Genomic DNA, 19,476 nt, shown 5'->3' on the forward strand with positions numbered 1-19,476 from the left:
TAATCCTCCCTGGCGCCCTCATACAGTGACCCGGCATGCCAGCTAGAGAGGGCGATATACTCACTGCCATTACAGGTTACATTCACTGATGGATTAAAAGTTCCCTAAAGCAACTCTGCAGCTGTATAGAAAGGAATAGATCTCAGCATAGGGATGCAACATGTTCATTTCAGTTCATCGGCAGTGGAATTGAAGCTTTATATTGTGCAGGAGCCAGAGGGATTGCTATTGGCTTGGGGATGGTGCAGAGGCAGCATGATAAAAAAAAAGAAAGACAGACTGGTGGTGGTACTGGTTGGGAGCTGCCCCTACTGTGCTAGGGCTTCCAGGGGAGCATATTTAGCTTAGGAAGGGAAGACCACTATAAAGATGTGACAGGTATAGGGTGAGTCTTATGATCAGGTACGCCTTATGGTGCAAAAAGTACGTTAAGTAATAAAAATGCAAGCAAGTAAGGAATTGAAAAAGGAAAAATAATTTTTCATAGCACTGTATAGTTTATAAGAAAAACTACATTATTATAACCACTATTAAAAAAAACAAAAAACAAAACAAAAAAAAAACCATTCAAGATCCATCTATCTTTACTATAATGGATCCATATATCAGTTTTCTTTCACCATGACGACTATTCTTTTTCACTATTGTGCAAAAAAACTTAAGCTATGTGAAGAAAAGGGCCATATTCAAATGAACTGCATGGAAAAGTGAGACAAAGGCACCTCAGTTCTGCTGAACTGATGGTTGTGGCTTTTTCTGGCATGATCTCACTTCTGCTACTGGCCACAACTCCAGATGCTGATGAAATCACTGACTAGCACAGTAAATGCTTCCTATTCTGTGGCTGCTGCAGCCTAAACCACACTCTGCCTTAGCCTGTGCAAAGTACAGACAAAATAAGCTACAACATCTGTATTAAATGTCTTCAATTCCTATCTACTGCTGAACTTTTTGTAAAATCGAGGTAGCTGTGTGTGGGGCTAGGTTTAAACTCACAACTTTTAACAAGAGCCAATAATATGTTGGCTACCCCTCGGTTAGATGGCATAAATGAGTGTAACGAAACAGGATGAGAGTTCAGGTGCCGAGTAGTACCAAGTAAGTAGTAAAACTATTTGCTTTAAAAGTCAGATATGACAGATAATAGTTCATAAGTCATGTGATGTAAATTAGAATGGCCTAATGCATGTTTCACGGCTTTTAATCTAGCTGTTTTTTTTTTAGAGATCTAATGTTGCAATTTCACAAGTATTACCAAAGGTCAAAATCAAGTTACATAGAATTATCATCATCAATGCTCCAGGTATCCTTTACGTCTTTTCAGCCAGCGGTCAAGTAATGTGTGCAAACCAGTCAGTCAGTGACGGCAGCTGAATGTGTAGTAGGCCTGAATGATTTTAGAAAAAGTTTGAATTGCACGATTTCTGCCAGAAATTCGATTCATGATTTTCTATCTATCGGCGGTGGGAGGGTGGCACCTACAGGACCGCCTAACGCCTGTAGGCAGAAGTACTGTAAGCGGAGATTAGCGGGGATTGTGCATCCCCGCTGAGTTATGGAGCTCCACTTCGTAAACCGCCTGCCACCTGAAATCTGAGCTGGCAGGCTGAAGATGAAAAAAAAAAATAATGGCTGAAATTACTTGTACAGTGCTGCGATCTAGTGCAGCGCTGTACAGGGGACCGCTCTATCTCTGAGCTGTCCCCAGGAGAGACTCACAATCTGATTCCTCTCAATCTGCTGCCTATGAGAGGTGTTCACAGGGATTAGATATCGGGGGGAGGGAAGGAGCAAAAAAAGAAAATACATATTTTTATTTGGAAATTTTTTTTTTTTTAAATCGCAGCAGCAATCAGATCCCACCAACAGAAATCTCTGTTGGTGGGCAGAAAAGGGGGCAAGATTCATTTGGCTGCCAAGTTGTATGGTTGCGCTATAAACTGTTAAATCTGCAGTGTGCTGAATAAAAAAATTGCCTGGTCAGTAGGGGGTGTAAGCCTGTGGTCATCAAGTGGTTAACATAATTAACCCTACTGGCGGTTTGGCAAAATCCGCCAGGGGGCAGCAAAAACGTTTTTTTATTTATTTATTTATTTTTTTTCATGTAGCGAGACGAGGTCTCGGTACATGATAGCCGCTGTTCAGCGGCATCCCCCCAGCCCCTCCGATCGCCGCCGGCGATCGGAGATCAGGAGATCCCGTTCAAAGAACGGGATCTCCTGGAGGGCTTCCCCCGTCGCCATGGCGACGGGGCGGGATGCCGACGTCATCGACGTCGTGACGTCAAAGGGGACTCCGATCCACCCCACGGCGCTGCCTGGCACTGATTGTCCAGGCAGCGCACGAGGTCTGGGGGGGGGGGGGGGGCGGCTGCGGCGGCGCGTATAGCGGCGGATCGGCGGCGATCGGGCACTGCACGCAGCTAGCAAAGTGCTAGCTGCGTGCAGCAAAAAAAAAAATTATGCAAATCGGCCCAGCGGGGCCTGAGCGGTACCTCCCGGCGGCATAGCCCGTGCTCAGCACGGGCTTACCGCCAGGGAGGTTAAAGAGGAACGCCAGTGCAAAAAATGTAATAAAAAGTGCTTCATTTTTACAATAATTATGTATAAATGATTTATTCAGTGGTTGCTCATTGTAAAATCTTTCCTCTCCCTGATTTACATTCAGACATTTATCACATGGTGACATTTCTTACTGCTGGCAGGTGATGTCACTGTAAGGCGGTGCTGCTTGCTTTTTTTGCAGTTGGAAACCGTTGTTATTTCCCACAATGCAACAAGGCTCCCACTGTGTGATGCCAGGACGTCAGAGAGGAGCTGACATCAGTGTGTGTGTGTGTGTGCGTGCGTGCGTGTGTGCGTGCGTTTGAGTAAAGGAAAAGATTTCTCATTGGAAAGGGGGTATCAGCTACTGATTGGGATGAAGTTCAATTCTTGGTTACAGTTTCTCTTTAACCTTCCTGGCGGAAATGCCGCTCAGGAGGATATCTCTGCCTCTAGTTGGGCGATTCGCCCCATTCAAAGTGCTGTAGGCGCAGCTAGCACTCTGCTAGCTACACGTACAGCTCGATAGCCGCCGCTCTGCGGAGATCTCCCGCACGCAGCGGCGGAAGAGGGCCCCCGCCAGAGCCCTGCGCTGCCCGGACCAATAAGTTCCAGGCAGCGCTATGGGCTGGATCAGAGGCGCCTGACGTCAGGACATGGCGACAGGAGAAGCCAAACAGGGGAACGCGTTATATACGCGTTCCCCTGTTTGCTATTAATGTCGGCGACGATGGCACTAGAGAGACACATGCGCCCTCTAGTGGTGTTTCATGTAGCTACCACTCTGGTAGCTTTACATGAAAAATTTTTTTTTTTTTTTTTTTTAAATGGATTTCTGCCTAATTGGCAAAAAAAAAATTAACCGCCAGGAGGGTGAAGCAGACATTGCTCACATATAACATAATTAGGCATCATAACTTACCAGTGAGAGAATAGACCCCCATAATAGTCGCCCTGTAACAGATAACGACCCTATAAGCAGACCCTCAGTAGTAGACAGCACAGAAAGACACAGTCCCCTGTAACAGATAGCACCACATGACAGCCCCTCGGTGCAGACAACACCCCATAACAGACCACTACAATAAGACATCACTCAATGACAGCCATTGAGTGAAAGAAAAATTGCATAATCGAGAACAAGAAAGCAGCACAGTAATATGCAGCACCCCGTGACAACATCATCGGGAATAACCTAGTAATCATAGCCCTGGATGTGCTTCAATGTAAGAAAAGCATAAAAGCCCTCTTTAAAAGTAGATACATTTGCCATAACTACCTCCTGTGGTAGAACATTCCATAATTTAACCACTCTTACTGTAATTAATACTCATTTAACCTCTTGACGACCAGCTAACGCCGATTGGCGTAAACTGGTCATCTGCGGGTTACCATGGAAACGGCCACTCGATAGAGCGGCCTTTCCATGTCAGTTCACGGAGGGTGTCTCCGTGAACAGCCGGAGAGCCGCCGATCGCGGCAAAATGTAAACAGGCGGGGAAGAAATCCCCGCTGTTTACATCATACGGCGCTGCTGCGCAGCAGCGCCGTAAGGCAGATCGGCGATCCCCGGCCTCTGATTGGCGGGGGATCGCCGGTATATGATAGGCTGAAGCCTATCCTTCAATGCGCAGGACGGAAATCCGTCCTGCGCAGCTCACAGGGGGAGGGAGAGGGAGGGAGCGGCGAGACGGCGGAGAACGCTGCGGAGGGGGGCTTTGAAGAGCCCCCCCCGCTTAGCAAATGCAGCCGGCGGCGATCAGACCCCCCCCAGCAGGACATCCCCCTAGTGGGGAAAAAAGGGGGGTAGTCTGATCGCCCTGCTGCAGTCTTGATCGGTGCTGCGGGCTGTAGAGCCCACGCAGCACCGATCATTGAAAAATCCCCTGGTCGGCAAGTGGTTAAATATGGCAGAAACTTTTTTCCCCATCCATTTGCAGATCATGTACCCTTGTTGAGGGAGTATTTTAGTAATACCTCATTTTATTTCCATTTTTGGCACAAAAGAATTGCATTCGCAAATTTACTGTAGGTAAGTGAATAACTACTAGGGCTGCCCAATAGGTCGATCGCGATCTACCGGTAGATCGCGGCCGCCTTCAGAGTTGTTACATTCTTAAGCTGTGCAGCCGCGGCTGTCACATTTTGCTGCCATCGCAGCATCAGTGGGGAAGGGGCGGCTTAAGGGGAGGCAAGGCTGAAATGGAAAGAGCAGCAAATGAAAAGACAGCATCTCCTCCCCTCTAGGCTGCCTGTGATGAGACGTGTAAAGAGTTTCCTCCCCGCCAGGCTGCCTGTGAGATTTAAGTCTACTCTACTATACAGTACTACCATTTAAATGCGGGAGTAAAGTAACCTGAATTAGAGATATTTCCACATAAAAAATGAAAATATTTAGAGCCCAAGGAGTAAAATAACTCAGCAAGCAACCAACAGCAGCTGTATAAATTGTTCAGGCAAAAACTGACTTAGGGCCACTGTGGCTGGCAGCACAAAATGAAAACAAACTGTTTCTAACAAGTGGATTTAAATATTTACTGCTCAGAGCCCTTATTAAGGCATTTAAATCAGCTCAGAGGTTTAATCTTGGCATACAAGCCCTTCGGCATCCTGCTAAAGAGCTCAGAGCTTGGCAGCAGTTCTACAAATCGCCCATACTGAGAAGTCAAATCCTTGAATGGCGTGCAGAGAACATGTGGATAGGTCAACCTGTATGGGATGTCAACTTATATACATGTATTAATACTTAACGAGATTTGGTTTAAATAAAAATACAATCAGACCAGACCATAATATATGGCTTTCACCGGAAAACCAAAAAAAAAAAAAACAGAAAATAAAATGTATGATAAATGGCCATTACAAGAGGATTTTTAAAATTCCTAGAATAGGAAGCAGTAGTGGAAGAGAATAATTTAGCAACTAAAGTTACAGTAGGGGTCCATTCCAACTAATGCTGAATGTGGCCCGAATCTGCAGCATTTCTCTGCAGGTAAGTCAGGCGGGGAAAACACTGCCTATTCCTGCAATGGGTTGCCATTTGAATAGCGTTACCATTGGATTCATGACAACACGCTGCAGTTTCCTTCAGCACACACCTAAATCGCTATAGCATGACTTTGCAACAGCATGCGTGCGGTTGCCAAGTCAGAAATGGACACAGCACCCAGCGGAAATAGACCCCAAGCGCAATAAGAGATCATTAACCTGCCTGGCGTTCTATTAAGATCGCCAGGGAGGCTGCGGGAGGGTTTTTTTTTAATAAAAAAAAAACTATTTCATGCAGCCAACTGAAAGTTGGCTGCATGAAAGCCCACTAGAGGGCGCTCCGGAGGCGTTCTTCCGATCGCCTCCGGCGCCCAGAATAAACAAGGAAGGCCGCAATGAGCAGCCTTCCTTGTTTTGCTTACATCGTCGCCATAGCGACGAGCGGAGTGACGTCATCGACGTCAGGCGACGTCCTGACGTCAGCCGCCTCCGATCCAGCCCTTAGCGCTGGCCGGAACTTTTTGTTCCGGCTACGCTGGGCTCAGGCGGCTGGGGGGACCCTCTTTCGCCGCTGCTCGTGGCGGATCGCCGCAGAGCGGCGGCGATCAGGCAGCACACGCGGCTGGCAAAGTGCCGGCTGCGTGTGCTGCTTTTTATTTGAGCCAAATCGGCCCAGCAGGGCCTGAGCGGCAGGCTCCGGCGGTACTGGACGAGCTGAGCTCGTCCAGACCGCCCAGCAGGTTAATGCCCAGTTTTGCATGCAGTTACAAATTAGAAATGGCATTAACCACTTCAGCCTGCAGGTGCTTTCACCTTCAGGACAGAAGCAATTTTCCCCTGTCAGCGCTCCTCCCATTGATTTGCCAATAACTTTATCACTACTAATCACACGTAAATGATCTATATCTTGCTTTTTTCGCCACAAATTAAGGTTTTTGTAAGTGATACTTGTTTTCAGTAATTACTTTATTTTCTATGCATTTTGAAGGCAAATACACACACAAAAAAAAAAAGAATACACCATTTCTCCAATTTCACTCCTATAGTTTTAAAATAAGCAATGCTACTATAAATAAAATCCACCTTTTGTATTTGCCCATTAGTCGCGGCTAGCACAACATTTAAATAATGTTCCTAGTACAATGTATGGCGACAATATATTTGGAAATAAAGGTGTATTTTTTCCTGTGGGTTTTGTTTTGTGTTCCATCAATTGTAAGCGCTTATCTACTGAAATGAATATAATGAAATCACTTCCAAAGCCTCCTCCCCCAGTTTCCAAGCAAGCAATTTAAAATATAACCCCCCCCCAAAAAATAAAAATAAATAAAAATCGATTAATAGTTGCCTTGGGGACTTATCTTTTCCTAAAATGTATGTCGTGGGTATTCACCGTTTGTTTTTTTTTTTAATACGAAATCCGTGCAGGGCAATTTCACTTTTCGCCACTGGATGGCGATAAACACTCCTTGGCTTACAAGGCAGTGTTTTAACATTCAGTTAAAAAAACAAAAACGTTACATTCTTATGAATGGACATGGCCTCTGATCGGGGTCATGTCATTTCATCATAGGCATTGCGATTGCTTCAGAGAAGCTTTCTTTCTCTTCCCCAATCGCCGACATGGAAAACAGCCGGGGTGCATGGGCCGTGTGGAATTCTCAGCCAGTTTGCCTTTAGCTGTGCCTATCTGGACAAATATACTCGTCCAGATAGGCTTAAGTGGTTAAATAAGAAAAAAAAATAGCACCACTCCAATCTGTACTGAACTCGGCTGCTTGTCCCATTTATCTTTCTTCTCTCTCTTCCTCTGCAGCTCCTCTCGGTCAAGCTCTTCATTGGCTGCCAATTGGCAAGAGGATCCATTTCAAACCGGAACATACAAAGCTCTCCACAATCTCGCTCCCCTATATATTTCCTAAATAGTTTCCAGATACCGTGTTTCCGAGTGTCTTATATTAATTTTTGCTCCAAAAGATGTGCTAAGGCTTATTTTCAGGGGATGTCTTATATTTCTATCAGGAAGTGTCTCAGCAGAACAATTTCTGTTCCTTTGTACTGTACTGCTCCTGGAATTAAAGGTATGCTGCTGTACTGATCAGGCACCTACCCTGTCATCCCTACACACAGCTGATAACCTTGCTGTATGCTCGGGTGACAGGACTGGTGTCCGATCAGCACTGCACCACTGTGTACCCGCTTGCTGGCCACCTCTTCCTCTTTAACTTCCGCTAGGGCTTATATTTCAAAGCTTCATATTTTAAACGCTACCTCAAATCTCACTTTTTCCGACAAGCATATGATTTAACTTAGACCATGTGCTCCGCCAGATAACCTTAAAACACACTGCCTTTATGAATACTGTATATTACCCCACCTCCCTCCTCCCCCTTTCCTTTAGATTGGAAGCATGCAAAGGTAGGGCTTTCTCATCCTTTTGTGTTTTGGAACCGTTTATTTTGTATCCTGCAAACTGTTATACATTTTTTTTTTCCATCATCTTACATTTGCCACTGTTATTACCAATTCTGTATTTTGCACCAGTGTCTATATTTGGTGTATAACATTGTCTTGTTATGCACCCCATATTTGTTTTTCTATGTAACTGTGCCAGAGAAAATGTTGCCAATGAGCAATGGAATGTGGAGACACGTGTAGTTCAGCGTGTGCTATAAGCAAAGAAGAAAACTACTGTGCAAAAAATGTAAAGAACAGATATAAACTCAAAAATATCCTTTTGAACATATATGCCAGGTATAAGAACTCACTCCCTGTCCATCTACTTCTAGGCTGTCCACAAGTTGGCCTCACAGATGGGGAGGAGCCCCAGCATGAGGACAGGCCAGGGGAAGAGGTCACATGTTGGAGGAATCAGAGCATAGATTTCAAAAACAACCAAGAAAAGTGTGACAACTGCTCCAATTTTAAATACATGATTAACCCTTTCAGGACCGGCCGCCTAACCCCCCTTAAAGGGAACCAGAGATGAACGTTTCACACAAAATAAACATATCAGTTGATAGCTTGTAAAGAATAAATGCTCTACCTGATACTTTTGCCGCTCTGGTGTGCCTTTTTTTTAGTGTTTTTTTATCCATTATTGCTCCAAGAAAAATCAAATATGGCCGCCGGCTCATATCCCTTCTCCTTCCGGGTTATGAGTTGTTATGGATGTGCTGTCTAGGCTATATGAGACTATGCTGCTATCTAGGCTAAATGCAGCTATGTGATATGCATCTATGTGCTTTCATTTTGGTATGATGTACAGCTGCCTGTAGGAAGTGTCTCTCATAGGAATGAAACTGCAGTTATCATCAGTATCTAGTGCACACAGAGCACACAGGGATCATATTGCAGCCACAGAGCTTCTCTCTCAGCAGGAGCAGCTCCTCCCATGTCATCACAGCTTTCAGTATGCAAAGCAGGAAATCTAAGCCAGGAGGGGGAAGGCTTGGGCTTGAAAAGACTCAACAGAAGAGTGACTCAGCTAAAATGATTCCAGGTCAAACCTCGACTGAATAGTCGGTGGATTCTTATCACAGTTGCTAATAGACTAATTAAGCAGATCACAATGAAACTAAAAGCAGGGTAGGTGTTTACTGTCATGTTCCCACTGATAAATGTAATAAAATACATGAGGGTGCTTCGTCTCTGGTTCTCTTTAAGGACCAGGCACTTTTGCATTGGAGGGGGTGGGGGGCACGCATTGGTGGGGTCAGGCAGCCGGATCCTGTTAGGGCTTGCTGGTGTGTGCCCCCCTGTGTGGCCAGGTGTCCCCCTTTCAGCAGCAGCCATCACTCACCTTCCAGTCTCCAGCGATGAGCCGCCGCGGACACCACAGTTGTCTCCAACATCCCCACGCGTTCTGATGCTAAGTCCCGGGTCGCGGCTTGATGACGTCATCAAGCCGCGGCCGGAGACTTACGTCACAACGAGCAGAGATGCCGGCAAGAGCGGTGGGGAGTGCCGATCGTCGCGGGAACGGCAGGGAGGGGAGTCCCCCCCCCCCCCCCCCACTGTCAAAGTGATCACTACGATCCGCTGGCGATCGTAGTGATCACGTGATCAGCAGCCATGCGCGATGGCTGCTGATCACTCAGGGGAGAGGTCAGCTGTCATATGTCAGCTTCCTGTCGCCTGGCGCGCGTAGCTCTTAATCTATGTGCACTAGAAGGACCAGGCAAAACAGCAGCATGTAACTGCGCAGCAGAGGCCGCCGGCTGATACCCGGAGATAGCCGCCATGCCGCTTGGCCATGCGGCGCTATCTCCGCTATCCTTTACAGTAAGCCTGCGTATGACAATGTTGGCATATTCACTTCATGAGTTTTATACCACTTCTAGAACACTTCAAAGGATTTTGTGAAGAAATTATTAAAAATAAAACTCGTTTCTCGTTTAGGAACTGATTTCATTGGCTCCTTAGCTCATTATTAATGTGAGCTGATCACAGAAATCACATGTCTAAACAGGGAAAGGACGGCTCTGGTCCTTAAGGGGCCAGAATAGTATGGTCCTAAAGTTAAGTTAAGCAAGGGAGAGAAATATACATTTTGCCTACTGCATGAAGCAAAACAGCTTCTTGAATATCCAGTCCAGTTTTGTACATCTGTTCACAAAAGGAATATCCTGGAACTGGAAACGTTACAGAGAAGCACCACTAAGCTTATTGGGAGCATGGAAAAAGTTAGTTATATGGAAAGGCTAGCTGAACTAGATTTATTTATATCTCAGAGGAGGAGGTGAGGGGTGACATATTCATCTTAAATTTATAAATAATACATTTTGAAAATCTAGTGCAAAGTTGTTTGCTTTAACTCTTCCAATCCACTATTGAAATTGGTCCAACAGCGAATTGTTCTCCCCAGCTCAAGGAGCACAATGGCTACCGCTGGAGGTGTAGTTGTTGGATATAATTCAATACAGCATCAGTCCCTTTAGATCAAAGTGCCTGACTTCTCCGACCTCTGCTGCGCCGTGTAATATAAATATTACGTGGCTGCATGTGGGCTCTATGCTGCCTGTGCTGCCACTGGATCTAGTCCAGCATTGCAGCAGCCCCCTTTCATCAGATTAAGTCTGTCCCTTTCGTTCCCAATCGACCCGCGGATCGAGCGGGAAAACGCATAGTGTGTACCCAGTATAACAAAAATGTTTTTTTGTTTGAAGATTATTATGCTGTTGTGTATCTTTTAGAGCAGGGAGGACGTTCTGAATTCAGGTCCACTTTAAGGGCGCCCACTGAGGTTAGAGGGAAAAAGGTTTCATCTCGAGCGTTGGAAAGGGGTATTCACAGTGTGAACTGTGAAAAACATTGCATATTCTTGCAGTAGAACCGATTCTAGTGGAGTACCATCAGAAAGTGTGATTTTAGGACATTACAAGTTAAGTTTTGTTTTCATGATATTTTAATGATAGTCATAAAAAATAGAATGTAAAATGTATTAAAGCAGTATTAACCTCTGACATAATGTTCAATAAAAAAATAAATAAAAATGTGTTTTCCTACTTTTTATATCTCATACAGTTATCATATTTGATTTTGTGCATAAGTATTATTATTCATTTAGAAATTACAAGTTCTCAAAGTACAGTTTTATTTGCTGATATCTGCCATTGCATTTTATTCATAACTGCTGTATTTACTGGGTACATTACAATATACAATATTTCTAAGTATGATTTCTAAGTAGTGTATCAGTTCTGGACACAGACAAAGTTTCTGCACAGTCAGAGAATAGGTACATTAAGGTGGCCATACACTTATAGATTTGCAACAGATTCGCCCATCAGATAGATTTCTGTCAGATGCCTGTCAAGTCGAATCTGACAGGAATCTATCTGATGTGTGCCACACACTAGAAACAGATTTTCAATAGACGTCAGAATTAAATCTATTGGAAATCGATCTAAATGCATTATTGGACCATTAGATTCAGTGCAACTATGGGCCATTGATCTGCTGCCAGCAGCAGATCGACCTAGATTTTCCATTTTGTCTGATAGATCAAATCGATCGAAATCGGCTGCAAATCGATCGATTTGATATAATCGATTTCTGATTGATCTATGGAGTCCATAGAATCGGTTGATAGATAAAATCGAGCAGTGTATGGGCCCCTTTACTCTCGGCTACAATTAAGTAAACACAAAATAATGTTATCACCAGTTCAGACGCGGATATCCCTGCAGGGAACTTTCTATTGAAAAAGTAAGTCATGTGTTTTAAACCTTTGAATGCTGTTCTACAAAAAAAAAAAATAATAATAATAACAATGTGATAGTATATTATATGCTGTAAATAATATTTTTAGAGCAAGGAAGAAATGCTGAGTTTAATACCACTTTAATGACCTGTCAAAAAGCAGACAGCAAAAATACATCCATCAATCAATATATCAAATTTAAATTAAGCCTTAAATTGCTCACTGCTTTTTTTCATATTCTTTGCCAATGTATGATTCATGGTTCACAGACTGCTTCACCAAAGGACACAATGTAAACTGTAACACCAGACTCTGTACTGGTAGTTTCCATGTTTCTAGCACCTTGCAGTTATACATTTGGCCCTGGTTATACACCACACCATGGGCACCTGTGCTAGATCAGGCCTCATATGCACAAGATTTATTGCAGGTTGACTAAGTGACCTAGTATTTAAACAAGTGGTCTGTAGACCTCTGAAACAAATATCAGACAATAGATGTTTACGCAGAGTCAACTGTGAAGTTACATTTTTATGTGAATTTGTGCGAATACATCATACACTATTTTTATGAGTATTGTTAAAATTGAAGTTAAAAAGAAAAGAGGAAATGTCTGGCACTGCCGATAAGCTTTACTGAGTGTATCAATACTCTGGTGTAAAATGTAAAGTCATACCTGTAAAATGAATGGGCGGCGGGTGCAGGGCTTATGTCTGATGACAGTCACCCCAGCTAGTAGGGACATTTACAGGCGGATGCGGCCGGCGGATCGCATCCAAATCCACTCGGTGTGCACTGGGCCAAATCTCTGCAATCCGCACCAAAAACCGCTAGCGTTTTGTGGATCTGCTAGCGGTTTTGGTGTGCACTGGGCCTCAATCACTTAAGGACCACAGGCTTTACCCTCACCCCCAGTGACCAGGCTATTTTTCACAAATTAAGCCACTGCAGCTTTAACCACCCTGGCGTTCAGTTTCCCCAGGATTTCCGTGCAAAAAGTGTTTCAATTAATTTCCAATAATTTGCAACCATTTTTTTTTTGCAACCAATTTTTTTTTTGATATTGAATTCAATACAGGTTATTGGATTGAATTTAATTAAAAAAAAAAGTGTTTTCTGCAAGATGTTGATGACGCTGTGTGACCCTGGTGTCATATACGCCGATCAACGGGGGACATGTGATCGCTGAGGGAGAAGCAAAATCCGCCAAGGGACATGGAAGAAGACACTGGGGAAGCTATCAGAGGTACGCGACGAGGGATCAGCATGCCAATGGTGAGTATAAGACCCAGATGTAAAGTTAGCCAGATGTGCAGCCAGGTATAGCCAGTTATAGTTAGCCAGATGTAAAGTTAGCCAGATGTGCAGCCAGGTATAGTTAGCCAGGTGTTTAGCCAGGTATATAGTGAGCCAGGTGTTTAGCCAGATTTATAGGTAGCCAGATGTCCCCCTCCCGGTCCCCCCCCCCCCTCCTAGCACGCTGTGGGTAGCTATCTGTGCTACCCACAGCGTGCAGAACAAGCACACCCTAGGGAATCCCTGGGAAGCCAGCGGGGCAGGGAAAGTGCGGGGTTCCCCCCTGTATGCGGAGGCTATGTGGGCGGGGGGATCCCCCTCTGTGCGGGTGGATCCCCCTTCTATGGTGGCTGTTGTGAGTGGGGATCCCCCTCTGTGCGGGTGGGGGGATCCCCCTTCTAGGGTGGCTGTTGCGGGCGGGGATCCCCCTCTGTGCGGGTGGGGGGATCCCCCTTCTATGGTGGCTGTTGCGGGTGGCCTATTCCCCCATCCCTCCCGATCTCCTCCCCCCCCCCCTTTAAGCCCATGGAGTAAATAGTTGTACTCACCAGAGGGCTTTCTCCAGCGACGCAGCAGCACTTCCTTATCCATCTCCGAAGTCTCGTTCTCTGTATCGTTACATTACGAGGCTTGGTGACGTCACCAAGCCTCATAATGTAACTGTACAGAGACCGGGACTTCGGAGATGGAGGAGGAAGTGCTGCTGCGTCGCTGGAGAAAGCCCTCTGGTGAGTACAACTATTTACTCCACGGGCTTAGATGGGGGGGGGGGGGAGATCGGGAGGGGGGAGATCGGGAGGGGGAATAGGCCACCCGCAACAGCCACCATAGAAGGGGGATCCCCCACCCGCACAGAGGGGGATCCCCGCCCACAACAGCCACCATAGAAAGGGGATCCCCCCACCCGCACAGAGGGGGATCCCCCCGCCCACATAGCCTCCGCATACAGGGGGGAACCCCGCACATTCCCTGCTCCGCTGGCTGCCCAGGGATTCCCTAGGGTGTCTGGATGCTTGTTTTGCACGCTGTGGGTAGCACAGATCGCTACCCACAGAGTGCAGTCAGGCATCCAGCCATCCTGGGGAATCCCTCTGATGAGAAAAAAATGCAGCCGGCAGGGCAGAGAAACAGGAAATCTCCCTGTCGGCATGGACGAGCTCAGCTCGTCATTAACGTTTTTTGCAAGTTTTTGCTGGACGAACTCAGCTCGTCCATACCGCCAGGGAGGCTACGAGCTCGCTGCAGGGCAATACAACTCAGCACCAGGGTTGCTCTCACGAGTAATCCCGAGTGATTACTCGTGATTCAAATGAGGCTTAATTGGTGCAGATGTGCGGCGGGGATACAAGGGGTTATTTACCCATAATTCTGCCATCTGCCCTGCTTTCCGGCATGAAGGAGGAAGTGTGCCGTGGTGAGGCTTGCAACACGACCAATAGGACGCGTGCAAGCTGTTTGGAACGCAGGGAGGACGGTGGAATCATGGGTAAATAACCCCTTGTATCCCCGCCACACACCTGCGCAAATTAAGCCTCATTTGAATCACTGGTAATCACTTGTGAACTCTCGTGAGAGCAGCCCTGCACAGCACACAAGTGATCCCCCCCTCCCCTCCTTTTCTGCCCACCAACAGAGCTTTCTGTTCGTGGGGTCTGATCCCCGATGGCATGTTTATTTTTTGTTTATGATTATTCTCATGCAAAACACGCCCCGAGGACTGCACGCCGATCGGTGTTAGGCGGTCCTGGGGCTGCCGCTGTGTCCACACCATTTGGCGAGTGGGTGTGGACACCCGCTCTAAACGCCACCCATCCACACACCACAAACTGGTTGCCACAGATGTATCTCTTTGCCTTCCAGCAGGAAAAGATGGCAGGCTGACTGCCAGTAGTTGTCTTGTGCTTATTCATTGGAGCAACAAGGTTTACAGTGGATCCGAGATTAACTTTTACTCATTGCATAATTGTGTTCCTTTCCTATAGTTTATAGGGCATTCCTCAAGCCAAATACTTCTTTGTTTTTGTTTTAATGCTCTAATTCCCTATAAACTAAATAAGCCACTCCCACGGGTTTTCAGAGAGCCAAGGCACTTTCAGACAGTAGCAAGGGCTCATGGGAGCTCAGTCTGGGCAGGAGGAGGGGGAGGTATTACTAGCCAGAGATTTCAGAGGCAGAGGGGAGGAGGGAGGAGGAGGGGGGATTAGTTTTCTTTGCTCAAGATGCAGATACGCCTGCCTCTGTGTAATGTTTATAAACAACATGGCTGCTGTCGTATCACAGGAATAAATATTCTTATTCTATTAAAGCTGTTTGCAGCTAGATTTGCTGTGTAAACTGTCTAAACTTTAGATAAGATAGACAAGTTACTTTTTATAGTTAGTTTTTCATCTCGGATCCGCTTTAAATGTTAGGTTAAGTGTAACGTAAACATCGCCTAGAACAGGCTTAAATAAAAAGAAGCGTTGACAGAGTTAAAGTGTCATTAGGTATTGGCTAAAACTGACTAATTGTAGCATTCAATGGTCATGCAGTTGGAGGGGTGGGGGTGGGGCAATGGGAAGTCAATACTTCTTTGTTTATATCACAGATAATCGATAAGATCAAGTTGATCAAGTTAGTTTAAAGCTTCAAAATAAGGGTAACCAAGAAGAAAAAAAAGTGGTGTGCAATGCATAAAAAATATATATGTGTAATAGTATAATGCTACCAGTAGGAGGACGGAGCAGACATGAAGAAGAGTGTGCAGCTCAAGGTGAGAAAGGAGGCAAGGCTCTGAAATTGACATATCCATAGTGGTGATGCGGACAGCTATAAGCTTCAGGTCCGCCCCATACAATTAAGATTCTAAAAAACATGGCAAATAGTTGGGGTCATTAAAACCCATGGGTCCCATGGCCTCACTCCTGATAATGAGCACTGACTCCACTCTTGAGTTACAATTTTGGTCTGTTCCCTCCCATTCTTGGCACTACAACATGACACAACCCACAAAAGCTTATCATGGAAGGGATGGCAAAATGTGCCTTTCCCATGTGTTCATTTAATGTAGTACAACCCTTTCCTTAATCCAGAGAGCGCATGTGTTCCCATATGGTTTACCCAATGTAGTATTGACCGCAGAAGCACTATAGTGCATAGACGACGTAGCACATATGGCAAATGATGAAATTATACACTGCAAGTTTAACGGAGCCCAGACAGTAAATTCTACTCATCCCCATTTGGTTACAAACTGAACAGTGATGCATCCATAGTTCCCCTGCAATCTACACCCTAGCCACCAATTCAGCGACTCTCAATAAGTAAACTCGCTCAAGGTCACCAGATCACCCACACTGGATGCCCTTCTGAAGGTAAGAAGGAGGCTGTCTGAGACAACCTCCTTCAGACCTGGATCCTGTCTCAAGAGATGCCAATTCCTACCTAAAATGTGTTAGATGACGCTAGCCATTGGAGTGTACAAGGTCACACTGTGTTCCTTTTTGGGGGCCCACCCCTTTAGGTGAAAAAGTATTGTCAAAATTATTCTGAGTATTTTCTTGCTTGCTGGTGGTTTAAAAAGCATTTCTTGATAAGTTATGAAAATATCACCTAGGAGAAAAAACTTGAAGAAAAAATGAATTGAATTGGGCATTTTAACATTTGTAATTGATGGTGTGAAGTCTTCTATGGTATTGCTTACTGGATACAGTACTACACAGATGGATTAAAGGATTTTGTAAAAGAATAATGTGGAGTAGGCCATCTACATTTCTAATACATAAGCCAATAATTCTGATTATCATGTAGCGTCAGGAAGGATTTTTTCCCCTTTAAAAAATGGCCCTCACTTAAGGATTTTTGTTACAATTCTTTAAAATGGACCCAAATTAAAAATACAACATTTCAGAAATAAAATCTATTTTCTAAATTATAATAAATAGCATCCTTTTTTCAGCCGCATGAAGACAAATATAAAATATTTTACATTTATTGGAGGAACCCCTCCCTTCCTTTCATATTGCCGGGACAGAATCCGGCAAACTGGTGTTGTAGATAGTGTCCAGCAAAGGAGGAATTGCTAATGGCTGCCACCTGTACAACCCTAGTTATGAAAAGAGAAGGGTGAAAAGTATGCACTGAAATGCTCATAGGCTTGAAGGAGTGTTTATTTATCTTTGTATGTGTCAGAGTGGTGCAACTAAATATTTTGAATTAAAAAAAAAAATTGGTTTGGGTCCGCTTTAAGATCAAAGGATAGTTTTTATTCTTGTTTATATACTGGTTGAACTTGGACATGTATTTTTTTATTCAAATGTATTCACTATGAACTAAAGTAGTGGAACTGGGTGGCCAAGTGGTTTCTGCTTGAATCCTGCCAAGAGGAATCTGCATAGATTACATACAGACTTAATGTTCACATTTTTGTTTTGGTTTTTTTCCTGGGTATTGAGATTTCCTTCCAAATCCAAACAACGGCTTCCCTTAAAAAATGGCTCTGTGGTAGAAACATTAATTTGTGGGCCCCATTGTAAAACACCATGTGATCTAATTAGTTCACTGTCTTTAGTAAAGTGCTTCACAAAATGTGTTCATGCAGCATAAATGTACGATAATAAAGACTGCTACACCTACATTCATTTTTATATTGGTAGACACCACAATTAGTTACTAAGGGCTAATTCACACTATGATCTGCAGTGAGTTTTGACACGCTGCACATAGTGTGCATTAAACATGGTAATGTGAAAGCCCATAGACTTTAATTTTAACATTTCACACTAGAACAGTGAGTTGTTTTGCAGTTCATTTCAACTTGTTGGTAGCGATTAAAACTCATAAAAATGCATCCTATGTGAGTTTCAGCACATGGATTATGCAGATAAGTCCAGCTGAATCAGCTGGTTTCCTTTCTGTCTACATCACTTCACAGTGGTTTGACAATGCAGGAAAACTCATGCACAAAAACTCCCTGACCAGTTCATGAATTTTTGTTCATGCCTTTTAATGCATTTCAAAACACTTACTGAGCCCTAAGTGAAATTATTAGAAATGATTAGTAAAGTGAAACCTACCTTTATTGCTTCAATAACAAGATCTCTTGCTTCTAGTTCCCCTTCTAAGATGCTCAGCAGTGTCAGCAATTCTGGCTTGCTGAGTTTTTCTAGATTCATTGTGTTCCCCTAAACAACCAAAACAGACAACAGTTATCATAACCTGAATGAGTTCAGCTACTACTAAAGATTTAGAAAAACTTGAACCTAAAATTAATCAAACTCTGGTTACCACAATTACAGGAAAAAATAACACTGACCAATTGCATGGGATATTTTATTCAGTACTTATCTTGTTTGCATTTACAGCAGCTCAAATGTTCTTTCATGGGGCTGTAGAGAGGCTTGTAATTGTCAGCAAATACTAGCCTCTCCTACTTAAAGTAAACAGAAATCCCATACTGGTTAGTGAAGCCACCCACCACAATAAAACATTAGCAGGAAGACCTGGAAGCTAAAATGATGTACCCCCTGACACTCTAATGGCCCATACTCACAGGCTACATTTGTGGCCTGTCGCCAGCACACGTGAGCGTGTGCGCGACAGGCCGGCGACAGCTCATCGCCAGGTCCCTCCGCGTACACACGCGGAAGAGGAATCAGCTGTGCGACGGAAGCTGTCGCCGACGTTCCTCCCCTCAGCTGGAAACTCAGTTCTCTGGCTATCAGGTTGCTGTCGCTAGTCCGCATACACACGTGGACTAGCGACAGTTGCGGCGAAGTTGCGGCGGCAACTGTCGCTAGGCGATTGACCACGCCAATCGCCTGGCGACAGCAGTGACGAGAGAGGGTTTGGGGCACGCGCGCCATACTCACGGGCGACCTGTCGCCGCAACACGCGCGCACCACGTGGTTGCAGCGACAATTGTAGCCCGTGAGTATGGGCCATTAAAGGGAACCTAAACTGAGGATATGGATTTTAATAATAATAAATAATTGTAATTATAATAATATATAATTATATATAATACCAGTCGCCTGACTCTCCCGCTGATCCTGTGTCTCTAACACTTTTAGCCACAGCCCCTGAACAGGCATGCAGATCAGGTGCTCTGGCTGAAGTCAGACTGGATTAGCTGCATGCTTGTTTCAGGTGTGTGAATCAGCCACTACTACAGCCACAGAGATCATCAGGACTGCCAAGCAACTGGTATTGTTTAAAAGTAAACATCCATACCCCTCTCAGTTAAGGTTTCCTTTAAATTTGTGGTCCCAGTACAACCTGGACTTATAGCAGAAGAGCCAGGTGGCGGAGGAGGGCAGCGAGGGACTGATTAGCCTGAAGGGAGCTGGAGAAAGCCCCAGGTATGTATAAAACTTTAATTTCAGGTATGTATAAAAATATCCCCTGGTATGTATAAAACTTTAATCTGTCTCAGGTTTACTTTGTTACACAGCAGTACTATACTCT

The 19,476-nt window shown here is 44.7% G+C and overlaps 1 protein-coding gene across 3 annotated transcripts in view; it reads right to left on the bottom strand.

Annotated features, from left to right (window-relative positions):
• Positions 1 to 19,476, bottom strand: part of CTTNBP2NL (CTTNBP2 N-terminal like) — a 117,151-nt gene that overhangs the window by 43,550 nt on the left and 54,125 nt on the right. For 2 of the 3 annotated variants that reach the window (XM_068265578.1, XM_068265579.1), the window contains exon 2: positions 18,087 to 18,194. In XM_068265578.1, the coding sequence (XP_068121679.1) occupies positions 18,087 to 18,185 (99 nt within the window). In that variant the 5' untranslated portion in view covers positions 18,186 to 18,194. Of the gene's footprint in view, positions 1 to 11,696; positions 11,756 to 18,086; positions 18,195 to 19,476 lie in introns of those variants that run through there. The other variant, XM_068265580.1, reaches the window with a different exon arrangement.

The sequence above is a fragment of the Hyperolius riggenbachi genome, chromosome 2 (assembly GCF_040937935.1).
Source record: "Hyperolius riggenbachi isolate aHypRig1 chromosome 2, aHypRig1.pri, whole genome shotgun sequence".
Taxonomy (NCBI): domain Eukaryota; kingdom Metazoa; phylum Chordata; class Amphibia; order Anura; family Hyperoliidae; genus Hyperolius; species Hyperolius riggenbachi.